The 27,956-nt window shown below is 37.6% G+C and overlaps 2 protein-coding genes and 1 long non-coding RNA gene across 4 annotated transcripts in view; 2 read left to right on the top strand and 1 right to left on the bottom strand.

The window, feature by feature from the left end:
• Polr3C (RNA polymerase III subunit C) overlaps nucleotides 1–781 on the top strand; it is a 316,833-nt gene extending 316,052 nt beyond the window's left edge. The window contains exon 11 of the mRNA XM_019041681.2: nucleotides 17–781. The gene's annotated coding sequence lies outside the window, so the exon portion shown is untranslated. The remainder of the gene's footprint in view (nucleotides 1–16) is intronic.
• On the bottom strand, nucleotides 719–27,956 carry IFT52 (intraflagellar transport 52). 2 transcript variants are annotated; one of them, XM_019041683.2, is made up of 9 exons: nucleotides 27,816–27,956; nucleotides 6,446–6,808; nucleotides 6,010–6,140; nucleotides 5,249–5,466; nucleotides 4,082–4,202; nucleotides 2,958–3,091; nucleotides 2,378–2,526; nucleotides 1,413–1,664; nucleotides 719–1,000 (listed from the first exon to the last, which is right to left on the bottom strand). In XM_019041683.2, the coding sequence occupies exons 2-9, from the start codon at nucleotides 6,476–6,478 to the stop codon at nucleotides 719–721; spliced, it is 1,320 nt and encodes a 439-aa protein (XP_018897228.2). In that variant the 5' UTR covers nucleotides 6,479–6,808; nucleotides 27,816–27,956. The 2 variants fall into 2 exon arrangements, with proteins under 2 accessions (XP_018897228.2, XP_018897229.2); XM_019041684.2 differs by lacking the exons at nucleotides 6,446–6,808; nucleotides 27,816–27,956 and adding an exon at nucleotides 26,503–26,642.
• On the top strand, nucleotides 19,193–20,899 carry LOC140224279 (uncharacterized). Its single transcript, XR_011899578.1, has 3 exons — nucleotides 19,193–19,292; nucleotides 20,028–20,182; nucleotides 20,686–20,899. It is a non-coding gene; the product is annotated as an uncharacterized lncRNA (long non-coding RNA).

Genomic DNA, 27,956 nt, shown 5'->3' with positions numbered 1-27,956 from the left:
CTTTAACTTATTTCAGGATGTCCATTAGGTTGATTGATGGTGCCTAAAAGCAAAATTATCGTCCAAGATTGGTTGGAAGTACTTCCTCTGGCTTATAGGTTTTGAAACGAGTTTTTCTGTTGGTTTCAAAAACTGTCTTCACCGTAAGATTTACTATGAATCCCCTCTTATTATTTATCAAAAATTTTCTTCTTTATTTTGTTGGTTTTTCCAAATGTTTAAAACCTGATCTATTTTTAAGTAGCTAAAAACTATCAATAGTTTTTCATTCTACTGTTGTGGTAAGAAAACATGAATCCGACAGCTAGAAATAAAATGACATTACTTATTTTCTAAAAAAAATACATCAGAACTCGGTTGTCTTTAAATTTTTAGCATCTGAACCTTCTTACCTCAATTTTTTTCTCCTTTTTTGAGAGCATAATGCATAATGCATCTTTAAAGAAAGGTGCAGGTGGACTTCAATTGACTAGGAAAAACAATAATTATTTACCGTGTGGTAATTTTTTTCTAGATGAACAAAAAAATAAGTTTTTAAAGGTATCAATTTAGAATGTTATTGTCTCAAAAAATGTTTCATCAATTCGCCATTTTTTTGTTATAATTCTTCAGAATCTGCGTCAGCTTTAACTCGAACTTCTAAGGCGTAAATGTCAAGGTTTTAGGTCAATTTGCCTTCAATTTGCTTTTCTTCTCGATCTTTTTCTTCCTTCCTCTCTTATGGGTTCTTCTTGAACTCAGCTATTTGAAGGGTAATGGAGTGCAAAATGCTCTGAGCACTCCCTGAGTTCACATTCTCCACATCCAAAATTTTTGCCGATTCTTTGATGAAATACTCAAGATCGGTGACTTCCTCTTCATGGGTTTTGTCGATTTTCTTGCTGGACAAGCATTTGTTTGCCAACTGAGCAAGTCTAGATCGTTCTGAACTGAATGCTTCCTCTAAATCGTACAGCTCCAGACAAGGTGGATTCAAATCTCGAAATGATGGTGGGAAAACCTGAAAAAGAAGGTTTAACGTTGCTGTGACTTCTAAAATAAGAAGGATGTAGGAATGATGTTAGATGCATCTATCAAATAGAAAACTAGGCAAGGACTCAAAAGCTAGGCACTGGAATTCGCCCAAGTAAGAAATGCTTTCAACTACCAGCTAAAAATTCAATCCCTGCCATGCACTTTATTGCATAATATGTTTTAGTGTCCCCAAAATTACAAAATTGCCCTATAAATTTTCAAATCTTAATGCAGGTCGCATTAACCCTCCTGCCCTCCCCAACTGTCACCCCTCTGCAAATCAAAAAGGACACATCAAAATCAATCTAGCAGATATCCTCTTCATATGGCACAAAGCAAATTCAATTAAAAACCTTAAATTAAGTCTGTCAAATAGTGTGATAATCCAGGTGTCTTACCGCAACTTGCAACGGCGGGAAAGGGATCTGAAACTGAGGTGGTATCAACTTCAGAGGCTCATGTTTGATGTTCAGTTCTTTATAAGCGTCAAGAATACTTGCAACGTGTTTTAGGTGAACTGAGTAGAAGTTATCGCTAAACAACTGTGTATAGTCATGGATAAAATTTGTGTCCTCTGCGGTCTCTTGCAAGCAGGTCTGCACCCGCTCAGACATCATACACATGTCAGGCACCATCTCGTAGTCCAATATCTGCAAAATGTGAATTACCGTGAAGAAAAGGGTTTTTACAAATCATATTTAGTTCAATGGATCACAACAAATTTTATGAGTTGAAAGTCAAATTTTTCGTGAAAAAATGGCAATTAAAGTAGCAAAAGTGATACCAACATAATTCATATCTAGGAAAGTTAGGTTTTTCATTTGGTTTTCTGTTTTTGGTGTCCAAAAAGAGAGATCTTCTTTACTTATCTCTTACTTTACCAAGAAATATTCTCATCCCTCTCTCGGAGCCTTTATAGTCAATCATGATAAACCCTATCTGCAGGCTAATTACTATTGATATTGATAGACAAAGAAGACATAGGGCATATGAAGCAATCCTATCGGTTGAAATGGGTGATTCCTATAGATTAAGGGAGAAAATGATGGACTAACTATAGGGTCTCTCATGGTTTCCCGTCAGTCAGTCTATTACCTACCTCCTTTGTTCATTGCAACCACCTGCTTCCATCAACAAGATCCCTTTTGTGTTCTCTGTCTATAGCTTTGTTTATCAATTTCAATTATTGGCCTGCAAAGGGATCCCTTTCTCATTAACTGGAAGTGCCCAGTAGACAGGGTTGAATGAACCATTCAAGAAAGTAGGCAAGAGTCATTTTGGTAAAGTGTGATGGTTACATTTAAAGATCTAGGTTTTCCTCTCTGATAATATTAAAATGTAAGACTAACTTGTTAATGCTTACGTCGGGATCCTCTGCATCAATTTGATGCAATTGTATTGAGTCCGGCGAACTAAGTAGTGCAAAAATAATTCTCCTTACTAGTTCATTTTCTTCTTTATCTATATACTTATCTGAAAACATGTGTCCTGATCCAAGAGCTACCAGTTTCCCTGTAACAGAATTGTGCGATTTAGTATCATCGTTAAGCATTCTTCCAAAAATTTCATGGATCTTGGTCGAAAGGACAGGTATACTCTTTTGAAGGGACAGGATATTAATTTCAGAAAAAAATGTCATTCATAACAGCCTAACATACTTCCTAGGATCATAGGCTTTTCTTTTTCTTTCGCTTCTTCTGTGGCTTGATTATGCAGTGATAAAAAGCTGACATGACTTTCATTTCATAAAATCTTAGACTGTTGAATTATTAATTTGAGCCTCCAACCATTTTTGCAACATTTTTAAAGCTACCATATTAATTTTTATTGCTCAAGCAATCGAGTCGAATTTGACCCTGGGAAAAAGAGAAGCAGGCTTGAACTCAGCATCACAGAGCGTAATCTTGAATTATTTTTCTTCTTCTGAAAAGATAGCTCATTACCTTGAGAGTAAGTTTTGCAGAAAGCGCAAACTGGTCTATTTTGTGGATATGCTGCTGATCCACTTGAGAGAATTGCAACCGCTGGCTTTGCAACATTCAGTGTTGCGCCAAATGGGTACAAAAACTGGATAGCTCTGCGAAAATCAGAGAAAAGAGTTGTACAACTTCTACATCAATTATTTCAACCATTTTTTAACTTCATCGTCAAAGGAGCCCTCTCAACTTCAATATTGTTTCAATTTTGTAAGACAACTGCCCTATCATATCTTGAGGCAATTTCCTAGAAAAAGTCAGACGGAATGTTTCGTTGAGGATTAGTACTCCAATAGATTAGTTTTTTGCTCTTTCTTGTAAGAAAACTGAGGAATTATTATTTAATGCTGTGTTTGTGCGATACAATTTTCAAACTAATTCTCAAGACTCTCTTCTTCATGATGTTTTCAAATAAGATCGTGCTGTCGAAAAATAAAAAAACTAATTTATTATACTGCATTCCTAACTGATTTATCACCTACTCCGCTTTGAAAACATGTTGTCCAGCGATTGAGCTGGAGAGGTCATGTTGTTTTCCTGCAAGCTATACTGTCATGTATTATATTATTTAGTTGGTGTACTTGAAGCTGATGTCATTACAAGTATTCCAATTCCAAAACTCCTCAATGGTGTACTTTTTCGATGTTTTTAAGCTGTAAAGATACTGTGTATCAACGCAGAAATTAGAATACTCAGGGCTCAGGCGTTCTAGAAATAATCTTATTCAATGTAGCATTGTTGCATATAGATGGCTACAATAAAAAAAAGGTATAACTATGTTGCAACTTTTCGAAAACTCTGGTGTTATTTTGTTTTTTTCATTTTTTGAAAGCAAACAACCAAAATTCAAAGGAAAACTATTAGTTAGTTTTTTATATAAAAATAAAATACAAGCTGTGATTCAAAATGTCACATTCAGAGAGATGCATTTTTTTTCTTCAGTCATTGATATGAGACTCAATATTCATACCTCTTTTATACTAATGACTCCCTAGAAATTCAAGAAAATCAGACCTGGGTACTAATATGCATGCAAGAGAGTTAGGACTGCATAAGGATCTTTTATAAGACTTCAGAAAATGTCTACTTACTGACTAGCATCTTCAACATTTTTGTTCACAAATTGACAAATCCCTCTGTTAACAACACCATTGACGATCAAACATTCTTTTGGTAAAAAATACTTATAGTAGTGGGTTCGAACAACACAATCTGAAAATTAACAATGACATTGTCAGATTATTTTTTCTCTCCTGCGATGTTTTTTTAATTTTGTAATAACTTGGTGAGTTACCTTCACTCGCTTATCCTTTTACTTGTTTTGGTTCTTATAGTCATTTCTCTTCAAGGGTCTCGACAGATATCACTGAGGATTTCATTACGTATTACTCATTTCTAAAATGTCTTCCATGATAGTTTGACCCTAGTTTTTATCAAATCTGTTCTTTCGCTCTGCTAAAACTTGGCAAAGCTGGCAGTAATGGACCACTAGACAAGGTACGAATTTAAGTAATCTGATACATGTTTCTTAACCAGAATTTTACGTAGAACATAATTCACACAACGAAAATTACTGAAACCAACTCCTAACGAAGATATTAACGTTTTTATTTCACATTGGTTACGAGGATTTTGAACTGCCCGCTCACAAGAAACTCAAAGCTCTACGTGAGTCAAATCGCGCACTATAGCGGTTTCAGGAAGCTTCTCAACCGAGCAATGTTCATTTTCCGCCATGTATTTTTCAAACTTTAAGCAATTTGCTGTAGCTGAGTCAAAGCGTCAGGACTGAGGTTGCCAGATTTTTAAATCGCAGAGACTGTCATGATAACGTTTAGCGCGCGATGTGAATCACGTAGAGCATTGAATTTTCATGAGCAGGTGGTTTGAATTCACGCATCAAGAATCATTAAATATCGTCGTAAGGAGTTAATTTCGGCAATTTTCGCTGTGCGCATCGTGTTCTACGTGAAATTTCAGTTACGAAACATGTATCAGAATGCTGAAATTCCTACCTTGTCTAGTGGTCCATTATACATATTATTATTTCCCCTTTTATTCTGTTGATAGGGTGCAATTCAAGTGAGATTTTGTAAACAAGTTTTCCGCACAACAATTAAGCATTGTTATCAGCTAGTTTTTTGAACATTTAAAAATCAATAGGGTCTATTTTACAATGTAAAGATTCCATCTTCATTTGTCCCCACCATTTTCCTCTTGTGGTATCTATAAACAACTCGCTTCAAAAAGATACTTACCATTATTGATCATAATTCCAAATTCCTCAAGGAGAAAATTGACATTTGTTTTAGAGCTCTTTTCGCCACCCTCTGAGAGCATAACAAATACAGAGCCACCACTCTCCATAAATTTCTTTATAGCATCAAATTCACCCTCCGAAAACATTTCCTGTGGACCGGCCAAGACCAGTATTGTGACACCTTGCAACTGACTGGATGAGAGTTCATCTTTATTCCTGAAATAAATCAGATATGTTAAAACATAACATTGCATTGAACAAGTGGCTACCTCACCGGATAAAAATCATAGCACAGCAGAAAATCATACCAATGATAGTGCGGCAGTTAGGCATGCTTTTTTCATTGATTTTGTAGAGTCTTGTAGTGCTTTAGAAGGAATAAAATATTACAGTTGTGTATAGGAATTTGTACAGGAAAGACTGTGGTACTGAAAAAATTAGCCCTCAATTTAAAAAGGCTCTCGTTTAGGCAAGAACTTCTTGTGGGTAGGCACCTGAGTAAACATTCAAGATGATAATATAGAAAATGAGAGTTTTGTTTCCATAAAAGCATAAATTTGCTTAAAATTGTATCTTGTTTTTTTTTTTTTTCAAGAGTGTTGCTGTTCAGAGCTAGAATTCAACAAAATCGTTAACTCTTATGATCATGTTCTGTCCTGTTCTTCGTTTTTCCGATCATTTTTTTCTACACTTGTCGATCAGATTAGGATAATAAAAAATGTCCTAAAGTTATCGAGTAAACGTTTATAAATTACTTACACATCAACTGTCCAGCTCCCTCTTATCAAGTGATGAAACTGTTTGTAGTTTTCATGTATTCCAAAATGCTCATTTTTCGAAGCATCAAATAGGATCACATTCCCCCTCGCATTGGTTGTGTTTGAAACATTCTGTGGATGAAGAAAGAAGGATGGTGATGAAATTTTTCTGATGAAGAACCTTAAATTACTTCCCTCGTCTGAAGAGAAGCTCTCTTCTGAAAAAGGGGTCTCTACTTATTTACAGAAAAATATCCTATCTACAATCATAGCTTATACTCATTAAATTCTTGTTATCATTTACTAGTATCTTGTGATCGCAGGAATTCTTAATTATTTGATAAGGGAATAATTTTGTCATTCGACATAAAGACAAGACAGGAATGATTATTTTTCATAAGTCTCTTCAAGGTGCATGACAATTATAATCAACTTACAATATCCGCGGATGTGTTTTCAACTGGAGCCATTACATTTCATGATCGGAGTCGATTCCTGATATTCTTGATAAAACCCAACTTCCAGGCTCGAGAATGTAAATAACGCGGCGGAAAACACTCGGAATCCTCATGATGCTCTGTGTTTACTATTTAAGTGCTGTTGTTGCCCTGGTAACCGCACCGGCAGATGATGCAACCTCTGGGACAGGAAGCCCACCCATTGGCGATAGCGCATTACCGGCTGCGGTTATGGCGCGCGCCAACCTCAAGTCGATGAACAACACGCAAGTTACGCCCCGCGACTTGTTTCGCCTCAAATTCGTAGGATAGGCAATTTGCGGTTCTCCGACGCTCCTCGCACTAAAATCAATCACCGTGCGTCGAAATGAGGATGAGCAAATTGGGAGAGAGCTCGCAGAATCTTCAGTAACGTGAGATGTTATTGATGCTCCGCAGCCCGTGATAAGATATACAATAATAAAACAATTTAAAAAGCTGGTAACAAGGCTAAGTTTCCAAAAAAACAAGTTGGTTTTTGCAATCGCTAGCGATAGCAATATTCGTCATGGGAACTTCTGCTTCTGGGATATGAAAATTTTAAGGTACAGTTCGTTTGTAGTATCTTCAGAATTGAAGGGGCTATGTAATTTTGTGTCGACATCTCTTTTTTAACATTTTTAATTTTTTTTCTTTGCATACAAGAAAGCTGTTATTTACCAATTATTTATTTTCGTTGGATTATGTATGGTTTTTGGAAGTTAACGCATTTAACTTTCAGTTTCGTTTTTTCGGCGTAAAGTATGATATTTTTACTCTACGCATATGCCCGAATACGCAACGATGGTGAAACTACCAAACCACGTATCTCGTTTGCGGTGTTTAAAAATCTCCGCTCACATTTTATTTTTTTGAAGTAGACCAAATCAATATCATTCCTTGAAATTTTCACAGAATTTTCTCCGCACGAAGAGGAAAAATCACGGAAATTTTCAAGACTGGACGTTAAGTAGCTTTTCATTTAAAAAATAAAGTATGACAGGAAGTCTGCGACGTCGCAAACCGAGATACGTGGTTTGGTAGTTTCACCGTCGATAAGTGACCTATGTGCTTCCTAAGTTGCCATTTTTTTCATTCAAATAGATGTAACCGAAATGTTAGATGTGTACTACCTATACTACTTTCATGTCATTGCTTTATTTATTTATTTACTTTTTGCGTAGGTATAAATTGTTATTTTTTGCTGAATTTTGGAGAAAATATTGCTTTAAGAACGTGGAATGTAAATTAATTTTATTGAAAAAAGAAAATACCATCATTAATTTTGGCGAACAGAGAAAATATACATCAATATTTGGGTCAACATCTCCCTGATTATATAAAGGATGAATATAAAAAAACTTAGCTTTTGTCTTCAGAGATACGATGATTCTAGTCCCAGTCAATTTGTTTTATTGAAAAAACAAAAAAACAAAAAATAAATAAAAAAAAAAAAAAACAACTGAAATGTTAGACATACTATTTTCATGTCTTTCTATTTGTATCAATAGGTACTTTTTGCTTAACTTACGAACGTTGAATCCAAATTAACTTTACCTATTGAAAAAAGAAAATAACGTCATTAATTTGGGGGAACATGTGGCTGATTATATGAAGGAGGTATATTCCAGTATTTTTGTTTAACATATTAACTCACGAGAAAATGTTCGTACATTTATCATCTACTATTAATTATTTTTTGATGATTAGTGTAAAACATTCAATACAACCATTATAAAGTAATTTCTATCGTCGGGTATCGAACTCCCGATCGCCGGGTGTCCGCACCTTAGCATAGACACGAGGCGGTTTAGTCAACTAGGCTATAACGGATCCACGTGAGTGAGAGTAAAAATAGCATTTAAAAGACTCGGGCAATGGGCGGGACTTATCACAAGAGACCTTGACTGCTTTTGGAATATGAAGCGCATTGCTGTAGGAGCCATGATTCGCACTATTTTAATGCGTCTCGAGGTTCATCCCAGCATGCATTCCGATAACGGCAGTTGAGCTAAGGCAATATTTGCGTATCCATGAATTAAATCAATCAATCGAGCTCTGATTTTGACTTCTTTATCCGTAACGAGTCCTCCAGAACAATTTTCCACCTTGTACGATGGTTATTATTTCTTTACTTCTATTTTTCAAATTTGAGGTGGGATAATGGCGGCTTCTCAAGAACACCGAGGTAGGCGATCTTTTGCACCAACGAACAGAAAACTGATGGCGAAAAATAGCCAATGAAAACCTCCCAAAAAAAAGAATTTGCCTAAAAACGGAACTTCGTGGTTCTGCGCAGATTTACCCGTCTGACACGACATCTCAAGGTGGAAAAAAACTCGCTGAAAGCGAATTTTAGCAATCAACACAACTTGACGTAGAGACATGATTGGCTAAAAAATACAACGGTTTTTGATACATCGGAAAATCAACCAAAAATCGGAGGCTGGGCGAAACGCTCAAGGTCGCAGAGGTATAGGGAATCCCATAGCGAAAGCAACGGAACGATTCTAATATCATGGGGAACTCCGTTCCCATGACAAAAAACCAAAACGTTTCGTCTGAAAACTCAGCCTTTCTCAGTTGGATAAAATAGTAAAAACAAAAATGGTAAAAATCTAAAATAGTGCCTACTATTTCATTAAGTACTATTTAAGATTTTTACCATTTTTCTTTTGTTTTTTAACCGGAACGTTTTGGTTTTATTCGTGAAAATTAACCTTGTTACCCGCTTTTTAAATTGTTTTATTATTGTGTCTCTCAGTAACACCTCGGTTAGAACTATTGTTGATCAAAAACAAAGGGGATCGGCCAACTTCTGTGGACAACAACTGTCCCTGAGTTTGGCGGTAGACGTCCAAGAGAATTTTTGTCGGATGGAAATTCGGAAATGCAGTTTTTATGCGAGTGTTACCCAGCATTCTTAAACTTTTAAAATAAGGAGTCATCTTTTCAAGTTCTTAAATTCTGTAAGTGTTAATGTTATCAAATTTCCAGGAATTGAGTTTTTAAGCTGTATTGTGGCAACTAGGAACTTTTTCATGAATTACGACATGTGTTGAAGGGCAAAAAAAGGGTACTTTGATCAGGTAAGTACTCTGATTTATCGCAAAATTTCTCGAATTGGAATCGGGGCGGATTCAAAATTAAAGATCTTGGTTCTTCTTGACCTCCGAATTTTTCCCCCCTGCAGATACGCTTTCGTTTACTCGAAAATTTGTCTCATAAATATTCAGAAGTATGGGAAACCCTATTGAATTCGACCTGAGTACGACATTTCATTAAGTTTCAATCAATGTATAAGCCATGTATAAAAATAAGATTATCCGTAAGTGCATGGATCGACGAACTTGGATAGACAGAATACCAACATCGATCTAAAAATACGTAACTTTTCGATGAGTGATTACAGGCGTAGGTATAGTTTGGAACAGCTGTAGAAAAGTAATACAACAATAACTATTTTATTGCTTCACTTCGCCTGCTTAGAATCACAATCGGGGAGAAAAAGAAGCTCATTAAAGTTAGTAAGTAACCATTGATAAGCTCTCGACGTTTGGGAGTTGGGCGAGTAGGCAGTTTCAATGTCTATAACACATGATGCCCTACAAGTTGATTCTATATGACCTCGAGTGTTAACTTCTCAAGTGACTTTATCCATCAATACAAAACATGCCATACCCCGAGTAGCAATAAATCGAAAGACCACAGCAAAGAAGTTTCATTTTCATAGCTTGATAATTTTTACATTTTCGACACCAAATAAATGTATTTGAATTAAATTGCAATTTAAGGCACTTCGGCTGCTGTGAAAGTGTGAAAAAAATTTAACATGTTGAACTTAGATTTAACTGTAAAGTCGTTGTAAACCGCAACTTTTCCGTTGCACCGCAGTGGCTGATCCAGAGTGAGTTCGGGGGGGGGGGGGGGCATTTGCTGTTTGCGAGTGGGGGGTCTAGGGGTACAGGTACATCCACTTTTTACTAATTTTTTCCCAAAATGGGATTTGGTGAATTTCTGTTTAAACAGGATTATCCAAGCGAAAAACAAGCTGGTAAATCCAACACGTGGTGTTGGAAGAGCGCGCCATAAGCATATATCTGCATAGTCCCATTCAGGCTTATCCTGGTTTTTAGTTATTTCACGAATTATAAAAACTCCTTAAAATAATTGTGAGTTAAATTCATCCCGCCAAAAACCTTTCCATGTAAATATGAGCTGCCAAGCTAAAAATATAAACATTCGTCGCCTAAAATAAAATGATATCCCAAATAATAGATGCCAAGTAAAATTTATTGACATTAATTTAAAGTTTCTCCTGTCTTCAACATTACTATCGGGAAAACGCAAGATATAGACAAAAAAATTTAAAAGAATCGATTCTTTATCGATATTTTTCGTGGTTCAAAGCAACTTCTGTCGTCACACCTTGCGTTTGGTTGATTTACGGTCAGCCGCAAATAAAATGAAATTAATCTGACCCAATGAGAGAGTTTAAGCACAACTCATAGGCTACTTGAGACAACGGGACCAAGTTTAACAAAAATATATTTATCAATATCAGAAGCTATAACAGCAATTTGGGCCTCATCCACAATCTTGGATTTGAGAATTTCGAAAATTAGACTGAAAATTCGAGTTGCTGGTCGAATAATACCGCCTGGTACAAAGTTTTACGAATATCGATGGAATAGGAGCCAAGAAATCATTTTAGGCCGGATCCGCCATCTTGGATTTGCGAATTTTGAATAAGTGACTGAAAATTCGAGTTTCTCGTCAAAAAATACGCACTGTTGCTAAGTTTTACGAAAATCTATGCAATACGAGCCGAGATGCGGGGTGCAGGAAGGACGTGTTGCCGTGAAGGAGGAGATGAAGACGGAGAAGTCAACGATTAGGGTCTCGTGACGTCATAGCATTGATTGTTGGGACGCTGGACACTTGAGTGTAACTTGCTGGTGTTTCTTGGCCTTTACTGCCATGCCGAAATGACAGCCAATCAGAAACCCTCTTACATGGCCTCGCAGCTTGCACGTGTAACCGATATGAATATTTTCAAACAGCGATCTGCCCTAAGCAAATTGGTAGCTACGTAAATATTAGAGAGCTTTAGCAGGACATAAAGGGTCATAATAGACTCATTTGTTATCGGCATTTATCAAAAAATTGTTATCAGCACTCTAAACGGTCTCCACGTTTAATTATCACGATGAGAAAATACAACTACGTTCCCGCCACGGAGAGGCTGTAAAAATAACCCAAGATACAATGGAGCTAGTATCAAGATCTACCGGCCGCCTCGCGGCGTATTCTAAGGAGCCCGCTATAGCATAGCCCGCTCAAAAGTACGTTATTTAGTAAGAATTATTGTACGGTTTGGCTCACAACATTGACAGAGTTGAGCTCTGATCGACAAAAAATGAGAAGTTGCGGAGAGTAAAGTGATACTGCGCGAGTTGTCCTTAAAGCTTTACTCTAAATCCTCAACTCAACGAATTCTGACCGGTCTGACCGAAAATGTCTGCCGGAATCTATTAAGTTTGTTTGTTAAGCAAACTTGTTGATCGACAAGAACATGTTCAAATACAAGAGATAGATTAGCAGCGGCATATGCGTAGCTAGAGCAATTTTCTAAGGATGGTTTAACCTCTACTTTCCCAGGAAGGGTCTGAGTCTTTACTCTATATAAAGCTTTTTAGTATAAAGATGAACTGCCATAAAATCAAATATGATCTTTTTCGGAGGAAATTGAAACTTTTATCATATAATCTTTCTCGGAGGAAATTGAAACATTAGCTTCCAGCGATCACTTTTATTAGGTAATTCTCATCATCAGATTAGTATGTAATAGGATATAAGATAAATTAAAACGGGTGTCACTCCTAAATGTCAAGAAGAAATAACATCATCTCATAGCCACTTAGGAGATTAGGAGGAATAATTAACTAGTAGAATAAGTTTTAGTTATATGTTCTTATAATTAGTCATAGTTGTAAGACACGTTTAATTAATTGTATACTATTTGACACGACCTTTAGGTAATAACTAGGGGGCTACGCCCCCTGGCCGCTACGCGGCCCAACCCCCTGAAGGCGCTCCGCGCCATCAATGGGCCGCTTCGCGGCCCTATTTTTACCCTCCTATCAGTGTTAGTTTTATTTTTCTCCTAAAAAAATACGATATGAGGTATACTTTAATTTTAAACTTTACTTTAAATTACTTTAAAATTAAAAGGACGCGTTTTGGAATGACTGCTTGATGAAATATTGCAATAAAACAATGAATAATGGTAGTCAGGTAATCATTAAGATTTCACATGTCGGGGATCGAACCCACACTGCGGTTATAGCGGACGCATTGGACGTCATAGACGACTCGGCCACCGCTCGTCATGAAGTTGCAGGTGCGAATCTTGTGTAGATAAGTGTAGAGCTGATGCGCAGGCTACCCAGCTACTGCGCAACCTCCTCGACCACTGCGCATCCTCCCGCGCATAGCGGTAGCAGTACCGGAGCATCCTATAAACTCACTCACTTTTATAACGTGATTTTAAAAAAACCTGGGTCCTTTTTCCAAAATCTGACTACAGCGGGCTCATCTAGGGCCTATTACCTGTCGATTTACGCAAAAATCATGGAAATCGGCCCGGTAGAACGCTCAAACGAACTATGACAAAAAGTATAAATTTACATTGTTTAAATGGGAGAATTCGCAACTTTACCACGTAATATAAAAAAACCTGGGCCATATTTTGAAAATCTGAAAAGAGTTGGCTTATCTAGAGGCAATTGCCCGTCGATAGCCGCAAAAATCATGAAAATCGGCCCGGTAGAACGCTGGAACTAAGCGTCACCAGTTTCGCAAAATTAGGAGGTCTCGGAGCTTATAGTATAGATAATAAAAAACAAGCAGTGAACTCCAACACAATGTGTTGATAAGGCGCGTCATTAACTCGCACATATCAACCCTTTTAGTTTTCATTTACAGAGATTTCAAAATAGGCAAGTAGCACAACAAGAGAATTCATACGACCCAACTCTTCAACGACGCACTTTAACGAGACCGTGTATTGTGAATGTGGAGAGCTATTCGAACGAATTTAAGTTTTTTGATCTGCCTGAAGCAAAATCTTATCAGATTCTTGAAGAAAAGTGCTGCGGAATAATTTAAGCGAAGAGAGGAAAAATTCTGTCGAACTCCTAGAAGATTAAGTCGATTTAAAGGTATTTTGGGGCTAAAGTACCCAAATCACCGGTAGTATAAATCCCGTTATATTATTGAAAATAAATTGACTCGACATAAATGCAATTGCTTTAAATATGTCTTGATTTTGTTACTTTAAACGTCTTTCCATGGAAAGAAGCAGTTCAACCATGTCTATGCTTTATTCATTTATGAATTGAAAGTAAGAAATCTGCATCCCGAAAAACTACCGATTTGCCGTAAAATATCGCAGAAACTTGATATACCAGGTCGATGCACCTACTCGTTGAATTTACGAATCAATTTCGTGAGTGCACATATGTAAAAGTCAATATGCTATAGTCATTTTGGGTGCCTTTATTTTTCAAGAAACAATTACAAGTAATTTCAATCCCAAAGAACCAACAATTTTCCGTATAAAATCGAAAAAAATCAAAATATGTCCACTCCCCTGACGTGAAAATTAGATTCTACGTGCGAAAATGCTTATGCATCGATATGCTGAACAGAATCCATGTCTATCTCAAAACTTTTTTTAGAGGTTTGTGTTATTATCAGCTTCCCTTTAAACCCCGGTTCGATGGCCGAATCGGCTGCCCAAAAAGCAAGCCATTTTTGAAGGGTTCTATGAGTAATTCGTGATATTATCGGCTCTCAGGAAATCACCTCATGGCTAAAACTGGTGGTATAAATGTTTGAGTGCTTAAAATAATCGTACTTAAGAAACTAAGGCATTAAACTATGGAGTCAATTTCTTTTTAATAATATAACGGGATTTACTACCGGTGATTTAGCTATTATAGCCCCAGAATACTTTTAAAGCGCCTTAACGTTCCCGAATCTCGACGGATTTTTTTTTGGGCTTAAACGACTCAAGAGACACTGTAGTTAAAAATATAAAAAAATTTCGATTTGGATATATAAAACATGTTTAACTCGTTGAGGCACAATGTGTATTGTATGGGGTGCTGTTGCTATTCGACCCTTGTCTTCAGGTCAAAATTCTTACAAGGAAGCCCCTTGCAAGAGGCGAATTTGTTGTAATTACTCCCAATTTTTTCTCCGTTATATAATGGAATTGCTTGTCAAATTCCAGACCTAAGGGAGTAATACTGGTTTGATACTGATTGTGAGACTAAGAGAACAGCATTTGGATACCACGCGTGTAGAGGTCTTTCAACTGGCTGGGGATGAAAGTGTTGACGGCTTGTTTGACCTCTTCCACTGACTCAAAATGAACTCCCCCGAGTTCAGATTTCATAAAGGGGAATAAACAGTGGTCTGTTTTGTCATTTATTACCGTATCTAAAATCTGAATTCGGGGGAGTTCATTTTGAGTCAGTGGAAGAGGTCAAACAAGCCGTCAACACTTTCATCCCCAGCCAGTTGAAAGACCTCTACACGCGTGGTGTCCAAAAGCTGTTCTCTTAGTCTCACAATCAGTATCAGACCTACTTGGATCGAGCTGGTTATGTGGAGAGGTGAGGTAAGCCCTTCATTCTACAAAAACTTCTTTGATTTTTCGTCAGTGATGAACGACTGAAGCGTTGGCAGCGAAGCTCTTCTCTTGTCGCGGACTTCAAATTTCCGCGGATTTGGCGGGAGCGGTGTGCACCTCGGCGCGTTCAAACGGCTCGCGTTCGGCCGCACATGGTCCGATTTTGTTGCGGTTTGTTTTGTTGAACTCAGTATATCCTAAGAAAGATTTTAAGCCCAAGTTTTTGAAAATTGGTCCATTCTTATTGATTTTAGAGAGGGGGGATACTTACTTATTGAACGCCCCTCGTAAATATAAAGATACTATTATTATACTACTAGCCGACCGTCCTGAAACCTCTGGCCCACCCTCACAAATCGGGAGCAATGTTGGCACCTAGAATAAAATATCTCCTTGGAAAAAATGAAAGTTGTTTTTGTGAAGGAGATTTATTTCAAACTTTATGTAATGAATAGGTGAAATCCCAGAAGAAACCCCAATTCATGCGCGGCCGGAACTCGGATCTTCCGCAGTCGCAGTAGCAGATACTGAAGATCCGGAATTTTTGCGCGGGATCTTCAAACCGGGAAGGGGGGCGGATCAGCGCGCTCGGGGGCCGGTATTTTGGCTCTGGCGAAGGAACGGATCGACGAACTTCAAAAATCTCTTCGGATATCGAAAGAACAATTGAAGCACTAAATATTAGACACAAAGCACAATTGTTTTCGACAATTTTAAAGAAAGTTCTTTTTACGCCCCTATAGCTTTTCAAAACTCGGCTTTTTAGCTGTGGCAAGAGAACGGCTCAACGGATTTGAAAAATCTCTTCGGATATTGAATGAACTATTAAACCATACAATATTAGCCGCAGTATTATCAACAGTTCTCCGGAAAAGCAAAGAAAACTGTTTTTGGGCGTGGAGTTGTCTCACCATAACTGGTTTTTTGACTGTTATGTGAGAACGGTTAAAAAAAACGTAGCATAGTGTCAACAAACAGTTTTTCTAAGTTCTTGTTGACACCATGATCATCCAAAACTTAAAAATTCTGACTCCTATGAAAGATGATCACGGTGTCAATTATCACGATGTCAACGAAGCTTTAAAGGCCCTCTATCACGGATTGAGCGTTTTTGCAGGCAAAGACCCCCTACGAATGAGCAGGCGATCACAGAGCGGGAGTAGCTGGTGGAGCGTGCATGAAGCTCGCTCGGACTCCATGATTATACTCTGTTGCTCTCTCCTCTCCTCTACTCTTTGCACATCACATAATGGCGCCAAGCACAAATTTCACTCTCGGAGAAAAATTAAACTGCTCAGCTCAGGGAATTGACCTTTTTGATCGGGATTAAATTTCTAAAAGAGTTCAAACCAAGTACTAACCAGGGCAATTCTCAAAATTCTTTGGCAAGACATTTTTCTGATATAATTTAAGGATTACCTAAGGAGGGAAAATCTTTAGCATATCTGGAGAAATCACAAGCTTGTGTGGGGGCCCCGCAGCGTTCTGAGGCATCCCTAGTAGCAGAACAAATTTTTGTTTTTCTAAAAAAAGTATAAAAAAAATATATCTGTTATCTAAATGATTTTTTTATATAAAAAATGTGTAACGCTTACTTATATAAAAAAAAATCAAAGTTCAGACCTGACCGTAATATATGAAAAATGATAAAAGCTAGATAAGGAAATTTTTATTTATACACACATTTTTTATTTTTTTATATAACGCATGCATACGAAAGTGTTAAAAGTGAACATTTTTATGTAACGATTATATAAAAAAATAGGTCATCATTTTCGTGAGCTTTAAGCGAATTAGAGGAATTTTTAGTATGTTCGCGAAAAGCTCATGAAAATTATTACATTTTTTTATATAATGGTTACATAAAAATGTTCACTTTTAACACTTTTGTATGCATGCATTGTATAAAAAAAATTAACTTTCGTACATAATATTTATCTTTTCCTTCTGTGGTTTTGCTACTAGGGATTGAAATCAAATTCTAAACGTACCTACTTACATTTTGAATTTTGATGGAAAATAAGGGGGGGAGGGGCTTCATTTATATCTGAGCCATGGGGATGCCAGATGATGAGGAATGAGTTTGAGGATTTTTGCGCTCAGCAGAGATGTTTTCAGGAGCATTGGGGGAACTAGTTAGGAGGAGGGGGGAGAAATATTACCCTCTCCTGACTTCAAGAAATATGAGGGCTTTTGCTAAGTTAGCTGTGTTGCTAGACTTTCATTGTGGAATTTGTAATTCTACCAAAAATATTTCCATGTGAAGATGAACCATCAAGCTAAAAATTTAACTCAGCATTCGCACAAATTTATAAATTTTTTTTGTGGCACAATGGTACAACTTCTGGGAAACATCCTGTTAAAGGTAACGAGGCACTTAGCATATTTCTTGAAAAATTTGCTAAAAAAATATCTTTTGCACATTTCTGCTTTTGATAACTTATACCTACAAAAGTACATAACGATCCAAAAAGTGGTGAATTTTACCAGTCAGGCATCAAGGGGTGAAATATGGGAGCATAAATATAGCATTAGGTACCTAAGATGACATTTGAATCAGTGAGTTCGAAAATACACCAACTCGGAAAAAAAAATTTTCAGGAAACACCTAAAACTTCGCAGCGGGCGAAGAAGTTAGTTTAAGAAAAACTTTTTTGGTGCCAAAGGACGCAAGAAGTACTCTAGAGACTTTAACGCACCAAGTTTCAGATACTGATTTTTCATAGTCTGCCCTGAAAAATTTATATTTTTTGACCTGAATAACGCTTGAATATTTATATAACTTGTTGGCACAAGGTATACTGAACCGAAAAAATAAAACCGCATCGGATATAGTCGCCCGTTTCCCTTGATCGGCCAAAAATTGGTATTTCCAATGAAATTCTTCGATTCTTCCCTTTTCCCGTCGCCGTTTCGAGCACTTCCGATTGCAATTTCGAAATATCCTTTTGCGTGCAGATGCTTCTACTTATCCATAAGTGTTACTAAACCGTAAAAAAGTGAAAATCGAAAAAAACCCGTGTTGGAGTGTTTCCGAACTCACTGATTCATTTTACATTATTGGAAACATGATTATGTGGATGGATAAGGTGGGGAGACGGCAGACGATAGGATGGGTTAGAGTAGGTATTGGTTAGAGGGTGCTCGAACTGCTCTGAGTTCCCGTCGCGCCACGCAGCCATCTTGCCTGCTCATTCCGAGGGGGTCTTTGCCTGCAAAAAGTAAACATCCTCTATCACGTCTTTCAAATTTCAAGTCTTGTTTTTCTTGTGTTACTCACTCTAACCTATAACGTGACGTAATTAACGTAACCTTAACCAAGTTTACCTTACAAGAGCTAACCCACTTTCATAGAACATAACTTTCCTCGATCTTATCCTACCTCAGTTTAACCTTACCTGCCTAATCTAATCGTACATGTTCTCCCCTAAATGTTTATTTAGGGGGAAAAAATGTTAACTTATCTACCCCTAAAATGTTAACTTATCTAACCCGACAGATCAGTTGGTTGGGTATCGTGACCCAAACCTCTCCTGTAGACTTAATTTTTCAATTTTACTCATAAGGAGGATATTTTTCTGTTTTTTGACACCGTGATCGTTGAACCATGCTCAGGGCCTTTTTATACGTTTCTTGCCTGGGCACGTTGTCGACAGTCGTTGACTCCATGATCAGATTTGTAGGTTTGTTGACACCATGATCGTTGACACTATGCAACGTTACCATTTAAAAAATTTCCTCGGACATTGAAATGCCTCAAACCCGACGAAAAAAGGTCGCTACTTAAAATAATGGTCACTACTTAAAATATCTAAAAAAAAATCTCAAACTCTCAGCTTCCCCCAACGGAAATGAATCAAATTATTTGCTTTGTGCTATCATTCTTTGAATGTTGACTCGGACCCACAAATCAAGTTGGTCGAGTGAAAATACGGACCAAGAAAAAGGAAAGGATCTCATAAATATGCGTTTCAAATCTCATCAATTTTTGTCGAGATCATGTATACACCCAGCGTACTTTTTCTCCAGAGTTCGGTCTGCCTGTGATCCCTGCATGGTATCGTGAAGCCCATCATCAAAGTGTTTTGCAATGTTCACATTCACGAGGTTCGAATTTTCTCTCTTCCAGAATTAGTGTGAATATAACTTCTTGTCTTCCAAATTTTTTTGGAACTAGATTTTGTTTCCAGTTCGTAATACTGTTTCTGAAATAGCATTAAGAATAGCAAAAACCATCAATATTAAGTTGTAATGAAATCAATGAACATTCATATTACGAATCATCACAATTATGAGGCTAATTTTTCAAGGGAATTGTGAGCATATCAAGGAAAGCTTTTGGATGATAGATGTGGTCCTGTGTCAGGACTTTTAACTTTCCTATCAGACAGGGAATGTCTGTTTCACACCTAAACCTCAAAAATTTTACAAAGGGTATCAAGGATTTTTCATTCTGTTATCTAGTGCTGTTTAAAATTAAATAGGGTGGACATGAGCCCTCTTATTTTTTGAAGATTCGCAGACTGAATTTCTAGAAACAAAATTCAAGATTTTCATCATTGTAATCCTGTCTCCCTGTCTCCTTTGAATTTCGATATTTTGATGGTATGCCTCTCTCTATCCACGCATCTTGAAGGCAAAAAATGTTTTCATCCCAGATATGATAAACAGTTTAGATCATAACTTTTCGACTTGAAAAATAAAAAAAATGACAACAGATCAATTGTGTGCCTTCTCTAGTAATATCTATTCTCCATTATCAGGACCTCACAAAAAATTCAAAATATATAGGGGCTTTTTTATATTATTTTATCTCATTTATTTTTGCCCTTTTTTTCCAAGACCAATTACTCAAGCAGATTGTAATACTTCGGTGAGAAATGTTGAGCAAACAAATTAATTCCCAATACTACCTTTAGTCAAGAGAACAGCCTATAGAACAGATCAGCGTGGATTAACAAGAAGATCAGATCTCAATTTGGCTGCAACAATTGATCGTAAGTTTTTAATGTAAGATTTAATTTATAATCTGACTCTTTTTGTGCTTAACATAATGTTCACAAGTCCACTTCTCTCACCACATGCTTAGAACATTGGAAGGCCACTGAACACTGAGGAAGAAGTGGAGATGGGATGTGAAGTCCGCTCGGAGTTATCTGTGGCTATTTTTAACTCAGCGTTTGTAGTCATATTTTTCATGTTAAGAATTCGAAGTTAAGAAAAAATATCTTGAACATGAAAATAGTCGTTAAACTTTCTCTTTAGCATTGAATCTTACAATTACAAAGGAATAAAATATTTTGAGCATGAAAATAGTCTCTAAAATTTTCCTTAACATGGAGTCATACGGATGAATAAAATTTCAAGCCTCTCACTCTCAGTTCAAACCTGATGCTAATTGATGCATTTCTGTCAAATGGTATTTTTCATTGGCAGCTACGTAAGTTAGAACGTTCGAAAAATGCAAAGTTTTAAAATGGCTCTCATTCATTGTTTTCAGCGGAAGAAGCAGCGAAAGATTACATCGGGAAGCTACAAGCAAACTTCGAAAATGTGCAGTTACCTCGGTTTGATGCTCTGCTTTTGGGCATGGGCCCAGATGGCCACACCTGCTCACAGTTTCCAGGGGATCTCTCAGAGTGGGTCGCTCCGATCACGAACCCGCCAAAACCACCGCCCAATCGCATCACTCTGACTTTCCCCATATTCACGAATGGAGCCACCTGTATTTCCACCATATGTAGCGCTGGAAAAGCTGGCATGATCCAGGTGAGAAGCGTGTTTTTCTTTAATTTCTCACTGATTGTAATGAGCTTGTTAACCTGTTTCTAATTCTTGCATTTTCAGAAATTAAATTGTCTCCTGATCACGCAGTAATTTTTTCAGATTTTTCCGAGCCGTTTTCCCCTCCGAATCCGACTTTTGAAGCTAGACATTTTAAAACACCGCTTGCCTGCGCTTTAGCGGCAATGACCGGGCGTCGTCAGCGGGACCTCTACGCGTTCGAATGGACGCTATTAGTGGCGCGTCATCATAGGGATTCTCCATACCTAATTTATCGAATTGGATCCAAATAATAACATTGATATATCCTCTTTCAATGCTACCAATGCGAAAAAATCGATATATACCTATCGCTTTTCTGTGACGTGGCACTAATATTGTCTATATCGAGGTTAATCAAAACAACCAACTGGCTGTTATCAATTTCGCCTTTTGACAAAAATTTCACTCGTTTTTGGCATATTTTCTGAACTGTTATTCGTTCAACCAGAATATCTAACACTGCTTTACAAATATTTCGACCTGCAATCTCCTTGGAATGTTGGGAAATCCGGAAATATCGCCCTTTGTGCTATAGTTTACTCAGTCATTTCAGTACGCTCAGATACTCTCTTTCCATGGTAGAGAAGTGAATTCGGGAATAATTCTTCTTGAACATGTAGAGTGCATCTGTTTTTGCAATTAGTTTTTGGTTAAACTTGCAATTTTTTTTTGCTAAAGTCTCTATTTTCCTTTGGAAACAATCTCGTGAAAGGTGAAATGCTCAGGAGATGCCACTTGAAGAATTTTTCATGTTCAAAATCTTATAACTGTGAAATTTTTTGGTCCAGTCAATATAGCTCTAAATAAGGGTCATCTGGGAAAATTCATATATAGAAGGTTTTTTGCGGAAACATGTTGCATTAGGCTACCAGAACAACATATCAAAAGTTTACCGAAATCGGCTGTCCGCTAAGGCCGCCATCTTGAAAAAAGGGGGGCGGGGGGCCAAAATACGCCGCCGGCGACCGGTTTTTAGCTTATATCTTGTAAAATATCAATTCTACGGAAAAATGTCAAAGAACTTTTTAAGAAGACCATGAAACCCATTAGAAACACTATACATTGCTCAAATTGCGACTTCTGGTTCGTGAGATATGGCGGTAGTTTCCTAGTTCGACTTTTATATTATTTGCATTCACAGTTGAGTGGAAAGTAAAATGAACCAGTAGGATTCCAGGATTACTACTGATTTTGATTCTAGCTTTTATTTCTTTTCTGATATTTTTAGCTTTAATTAAGTTTGAATTTCAATTAAATTTAATTCCTATCAAAACTTGGTAAAAACCAAAATTATCTGGGGGAAAAAAATTGAATCTAAATTTACCAATAAGGATCATTGCAAGTTGATTGTACTAACAACTTCATTGTGAAAAAGGATGAGAGAATTAGAGTACCTTTATACCTAGACAGAGTATGGCCATTCGTATCTTTTTACTACAGGAAAACTGTTCCCGCTTTTTGATTGGTCAACGAGTTTTTAGGCTTCATGATGCTCTTACGGCCGTAAATAAACAACCGAAATGGCGGCTCAAAGTAACATCGATAAGAAGCTAAATTTGACAAAAATTTCAATTATGCGGCAGTAACAATTGAAACTAGCATGTCTACGAATAACACACGAAAAACACATGAAAACATTGTTAAATCGCCTTTCACCTTTATCACAGGAGGATGTAAGATGTGCATAACCTCAATCTTGCTTGCTGATAACAGCCATCTTGTTTGTGTATTTGCGGCCGTAAGAACATCGTGTCAGCCTATTTTCACGCGACCAATGAAAAACCGGAACAGAAATGGCCATACTCTGTCTATAAAGGTACTCTAGAGAGAATAAATGGATTCTAAATTAGGTAAATCAAAGTTTACAAAATAAACATTGCTTTTCATTATTATCACGTTTAATATTTTTCCTTCATATCACAGGTACCTATAAACTGAAAAATTTTCTTGAAGTCATTTGTGTCGCAAGAAACGCCCCTTTTTGAGCTCGCCCGTTCAGGAGAGCTCTTTGGAATCGATTTCTTTTAGCATTACCAGTGTCCGTGGCGACAAATGGATGCTCTCGTTGCCGTCGGAGGAACGGCCAAAATCGAATTGTTTTCAACGTCCAAAAGTTGAATTTTGTCTTTTTTCGCGTGTAACAGTTTTCCTTCGTCGAACATTTCCGTTCCTTCATTCAACTGAGGATTAATTGCACAGATTAGTCCAGATCGCTAACATCGGCGGAAGAGCGTGAGTAGTTTTGTGAGGAGCCATTGGCGGGAAAATCTATGGGCATTTAAAACTAGGAACCAAAACTGAAATTTTGGCTAATTCCAGCAGATTTTCGGCGGGAGAATACTTCTTTTTCAGATTTTTGTGGGATGAAACGTTCCGAATAATTCAAGAATTAGTTTCTCAGTAGAATTTATGTGGTTCAATATTTCCAGATTAAAAGATGCAGCACTTTCCCTCTTAATTTGGAATGTCTATCTCTCATCTATTCTGGATGAATCGATCTTCACCGCCAGATTATAATATATCATATTTTTGAAGTTTAAAGCCTTAGAAACCGAACATTAAAGCAAAATCCTAGCAAAATGAGGCTTTTGGTTCCTAGTTTTGAATTCCCGCCAGGCCCCCATGAGAGCAGTTAATTTGCTACCAACTGTTGTGAGAATATTGAAACAGAATACTTAGCATATATATCCATTAAGTCCCTTAAGCAATGGAACAGTCTGTTGGACCCACATTTAATTAATTCTGAGGGAATATCTCCGGGTCCATAAGCTTTCACATTTTTCACCTCCCTGACGGCTTTAACCACATCAAAGAGCTGGACTGATACAGTGGATGCCTCATCGGTGTTTATCTACGTGCCTCCCTGAAACTCTGGTCACCTTTCGGTCAATAATTGTTTAAAATGTTCTTCTAACTGGCGGATCGATATCGGAGATAAAATGTCACGCTTCATATCCCTTTGTAGGCCTTTTAATAATTTCCAACTTTCCGCACTCTTTCTGCCCCCGAGGTAGGTGTTAATTTTGGAGCAATTCTGCTCCCAAGTCTCGTTTTTCTTCCTTGTAATCAGACTCCTCACCCGAGCCTGAGCCTGCTTGTAAACAACCTTGTCTTCATCCCTCTTAGAGGACAGAAAAGAATGGTACTTGTTTCGCTTATCTTGGATCTCCCGTTCCACTTCCACGTCCCACCAGTATGGCTTACGCCTCGAGTTATCTTCTTCACTAACTCCTAAGGCCTCACTGGCCGCAGAGTGAATACAATCCTTAATGAATTGATAATGCTGCTAAAAGACCTCTCCACCAACTTTTCATCCAGCCTTTGCTTGTACAGGCGTTTAACGCTATCATGGTGGAGACTATCGATATTATACTTCTTCCGATGAAGGACACCGCGACACCCCTCTCTTGCTGCTGATCTTGTTGCACAGGCTCGACTCGCTGGCCGTCCTTCGCCGGGAAAGCTATTCTTGCTTCAAGAAAATGGTGGTCGCTGCCACATGACGACGGTGAAACTACCAAACCACGTATCTCGTTTGCGGTGTTTAAAAATCTACGCTCGGATTTTATTTTTTTGAAGTAGACCAAATCAATATCATTCCTTGAAATTTTCACAGAATTTTCTCCGCACGAAGAGGAAAAATCACAGAAATTTTCAAGACTGGACGTTAAGTAGTTTTTCATTTAAAAAATAAAGTAAGACAGGAAGTCTGCGACGTCGCAAACCGAGATACGTGGTTTGGTAGTTTCACCGTCGATGAGAGACCTCTGCACACTCTCACTTGCTGAACCTTCATCTTGGATTTTTGCCTCACAATCACGCAGTCAATAAGGGACCTCAAACCTCGCGTTGGCTGCACCCGTCCAGGCAATCTAGCATGAAATTGGACCTTAGGTGGAAAAAAATCGGAAGCAAATTCCAACTAAAGGGCGTTAATGTACCCCAGTAGGAGTGTAGTTTCTGAAAATTCCCCAACTTTCCGACGTGCGGAAAGACCTGAAAAATCAGGGAACTCCCTGAAAATTCGCCAATTTTCAAACGCTTATAACTTGGCATCAAATTATCGTATTGAGGTCAATTTTTTTGGAATTGTCAGAAATTGAGTCAGGTACATGTTGACGACAACTACGTTTGGATAAAAAATTACCATAGTTGTCAAATTTACGAAAAGTTGAAAATTTGTATTTTCTAAAAATCTTTAAAGCAGATTTCAGGTCCCAAATCGTTAAAACATGCCTTCTACAAAAGTTGTGGGAAATTATTTAAGCTTTAAAATGGTATATTAACGAAATTTTTACGATGATTTTTTGCCGAACTACGCGCAAAAAACCCCGAATTTTTTTTCCGCGCGAGAGCGGTGGATCCTTCCGACTCAACGCGTAGCCACTTGTTTAAATCTAAAATTTCTCCAGGATCTTACTTTTAACATATACTTATGAAATTGGGAGTATCTACTTGTTTAATAAAAGTATGAGAACACCCCCTCTTCTTCCACCCCATCCCTTGTTGCCATAATTATGATAAAAATGTTATCTCTATCGCGTTAGTCAGAGAGAAATACGGTTTGACCCGGAACAAATTGCATAACACACTTTTCTTATGTAAACGTCGTCAGTAGATCCTCCTGAACAACATACTAAAAGTTCACCACGGTCCGACCCCGGAGCACCCCCCAAAATGCCTTAAATCAAAATGGCGGTCATAATAAGGCCGTATGGGATTTCGGTATTTTAAAATGTTCCTATAGTGTCATGTGAGGTATCTTCTCCTATGTAATTTCGGTCGCAGATTTCATATATGAAGTCAAAAAAGCCCCCGGGTCAAAAGGGGTGCCCCAAATCCAAGATGGCGACTAAATTTGAAAGGCAAAAGAGGTAATTTTTTAACTTTTACGCAATTGGGCAAGTGAGGTATCATTTCCTACATAATATTGGTCGTGGATTTCATTTATGATGTCAAAACAGCTCCCCGGTCAAAGGAAGTGCTCTAAATCCAAGAGGACGGCTAAATTTGAGGGGCAGGAGGGGTGCATTTTTTAGATTTTTACGAAAAAGGCGAGTGAGGTGTATCGATTCCTATGCGTAATTTTGATTCTAGATTTCATGTATCAAGTCGAAAAATCCCGCTGGTTGAAGGGGGTGCCCCAAATCCTAGAGGGCGGCTACATTTGAAAGGTGGAAGGGTGCATTTTTTTAAAAAAAATTCACCTAACAAGGCAAGGAAGGTGTCTAGTTCCGTTTATTTCTGGCCCTGGAGCAGAAATTAGGTGTGGAAAGTTTCTTGAATAAAACAAAGATCATAATAGTACGCCTGATAGGAATGTATGCTAGAAAACGCGCTTTCGCCCTAACTATTGCCCTAATTCACTTCTAAAATTATTTATCATGGGTTAATAATAACAATCCAGTCAAATTATGTATCTCAGTATAAGCCTCAGGAGCAAAGAAAATCAGTATGTTTTTATCTAAATTTAGATGCTTTAGTTATTTACCTGTTTTCTGTATTCGCCATTAAAAAAGTATCATTTTTGCGGAATCTTTTTTGTCTAAGAAATAGTTGCCGTCATCTTCAACTTACAATCTAACAATCTCAACAAGTTTAGAAAAACACTGAAAATATACGCGCGGACTGTTTGGTTGAACTTTTTTTTTTTTATCTTAGTTGGATAAATTAATTGCTTCACATAAAATGCTTATCGATAATCTACGCCACATGTGACAGCATTTAATTTTTCCCTTTTTCTAACTGCTTTCTTGTATTATATCATGGTGACGCGTTTAGGCAATAAGGTAGGTATAGGAATGACACATGTTGTTACTCTTCGGGACCCGATGCGTGATAAAACCGTTATGGATAGTATATGGATACTTATGGTCTTTTATGTTATTCAAAGGTTCCTTGCTCGTCTATGAACAAACTTCAAAACATATTTGTAATTTACACGAAGAACGAGCTAAACAAAAAATGTCTCGTGAATGTTTCGTACTTCACTTTGTGCTAATACGCAGTTTTGAGCATAATTACATACAAACAGAAGAGAAAATGGCTGGGACAAATGAATGTCTATAAATCCATGAAAAACGTTTATGAACGAATAGGATACAGGTAATTACTAGGAGCGGTAGCGACCTCGTCAAGCCTATAGAGATCGCCAACAACCGAGAATGAGAGCCGCTACTGTATCTTACACGAACTTTTGCGTTATTTTGAGATGTCTCCGCGAAAACTTAACGAAACTCAAAACCCATTGCACTCTGGCTGGCAAACTTAATTCCTCGCATATACAGGCGAAATTTTTGACAATGCATAAAATGCACCACCCATCCGCAGACGTTGACAGGCTATACGTTAGCAGAAAACTAGGAGGACGAGGACTTAGGCAAATAGAATCAACGTACAAATCTTCCATCATCAATGCGAAGTACTACCTCCAGGAAAAAAAGAACGAAGACCCTTTTCTCAAAGCCGTATATGCCGTCAATCTTACTCTAGATAAAGACCACATCGCGAAAGAAGCAAACAAATTTGAAGCCGAGCTCGGAGAAAACTTTGAAGTGGCCCCCATAAACAGCAGGAAGCAAAAAATCAAAAAGAAAATCTCAGAAAGCATCAGAACCAAATGGAAAGGAAAGATCATGCACGGACAGTATCCACTGATGCTAGAAAATGACTCCATCGAGAGTAATCTCTCTACCATCTGGCTCAGTAAAGGTGTACTAAAAGCTAGATATATGCATGAGCTTCGGAATGGATAAATGCAAAACATTAACAATTGAAAAAGGCCAGCTGCGTGTAGAAGCATACCAAGCGATGGACGGAATAATGGAGGCTATGCAGGAAGGAGATGTTTACAGATATCTTGGATTCCAACAAGCAAAACTCATCGAACACCAACAGATCAAAGAGAACCTCAGGGACCAATACTTCAAGAAAATTAGCTCTATA

The sequence above is a fragment of the Bemisia tabaci genome, chromosome 3, assembly GCF_918797505.1.
Source record: "Bemisia tabaci chromosome 3, PGI_BMITA_v3".
Lineage (NCBI taxonomy): Eukaryota > Metazoa > Arthropoda > Insecta > Hemiptera > Aleyrodidae > Bemisia > Bemisia tabaci.
The sequence above is the reverse complement of the archived record's forward strand: the minus strand, read 5'-3'. Positions and strand labels throughout refer to the sequence as shown.

Excerpts from the sequence above, each read along its gene's own strand:
- IFT52 (XM_019041683.2), bottom strand. The coding sequence starts at position 6,478 with ATGGCTCCAGTTGAAAACACATCCGCGGATATT. Across the intron at positions 5,467-6,009 it reads GGGAGCTGGACAGTTGATGT|GAATAAAGATGAACTCTCAT; the intron begins GTAAGTAATTTA and ends GATTTATTTCAG. Across the intron at positions 1,665-2,377 it reads TTGATGCAGAGGATCCCGAC|ATATTGGACTACGAGATGGT; the intron begins GTAAGCATTAAC and ends CACATTTTGCAG.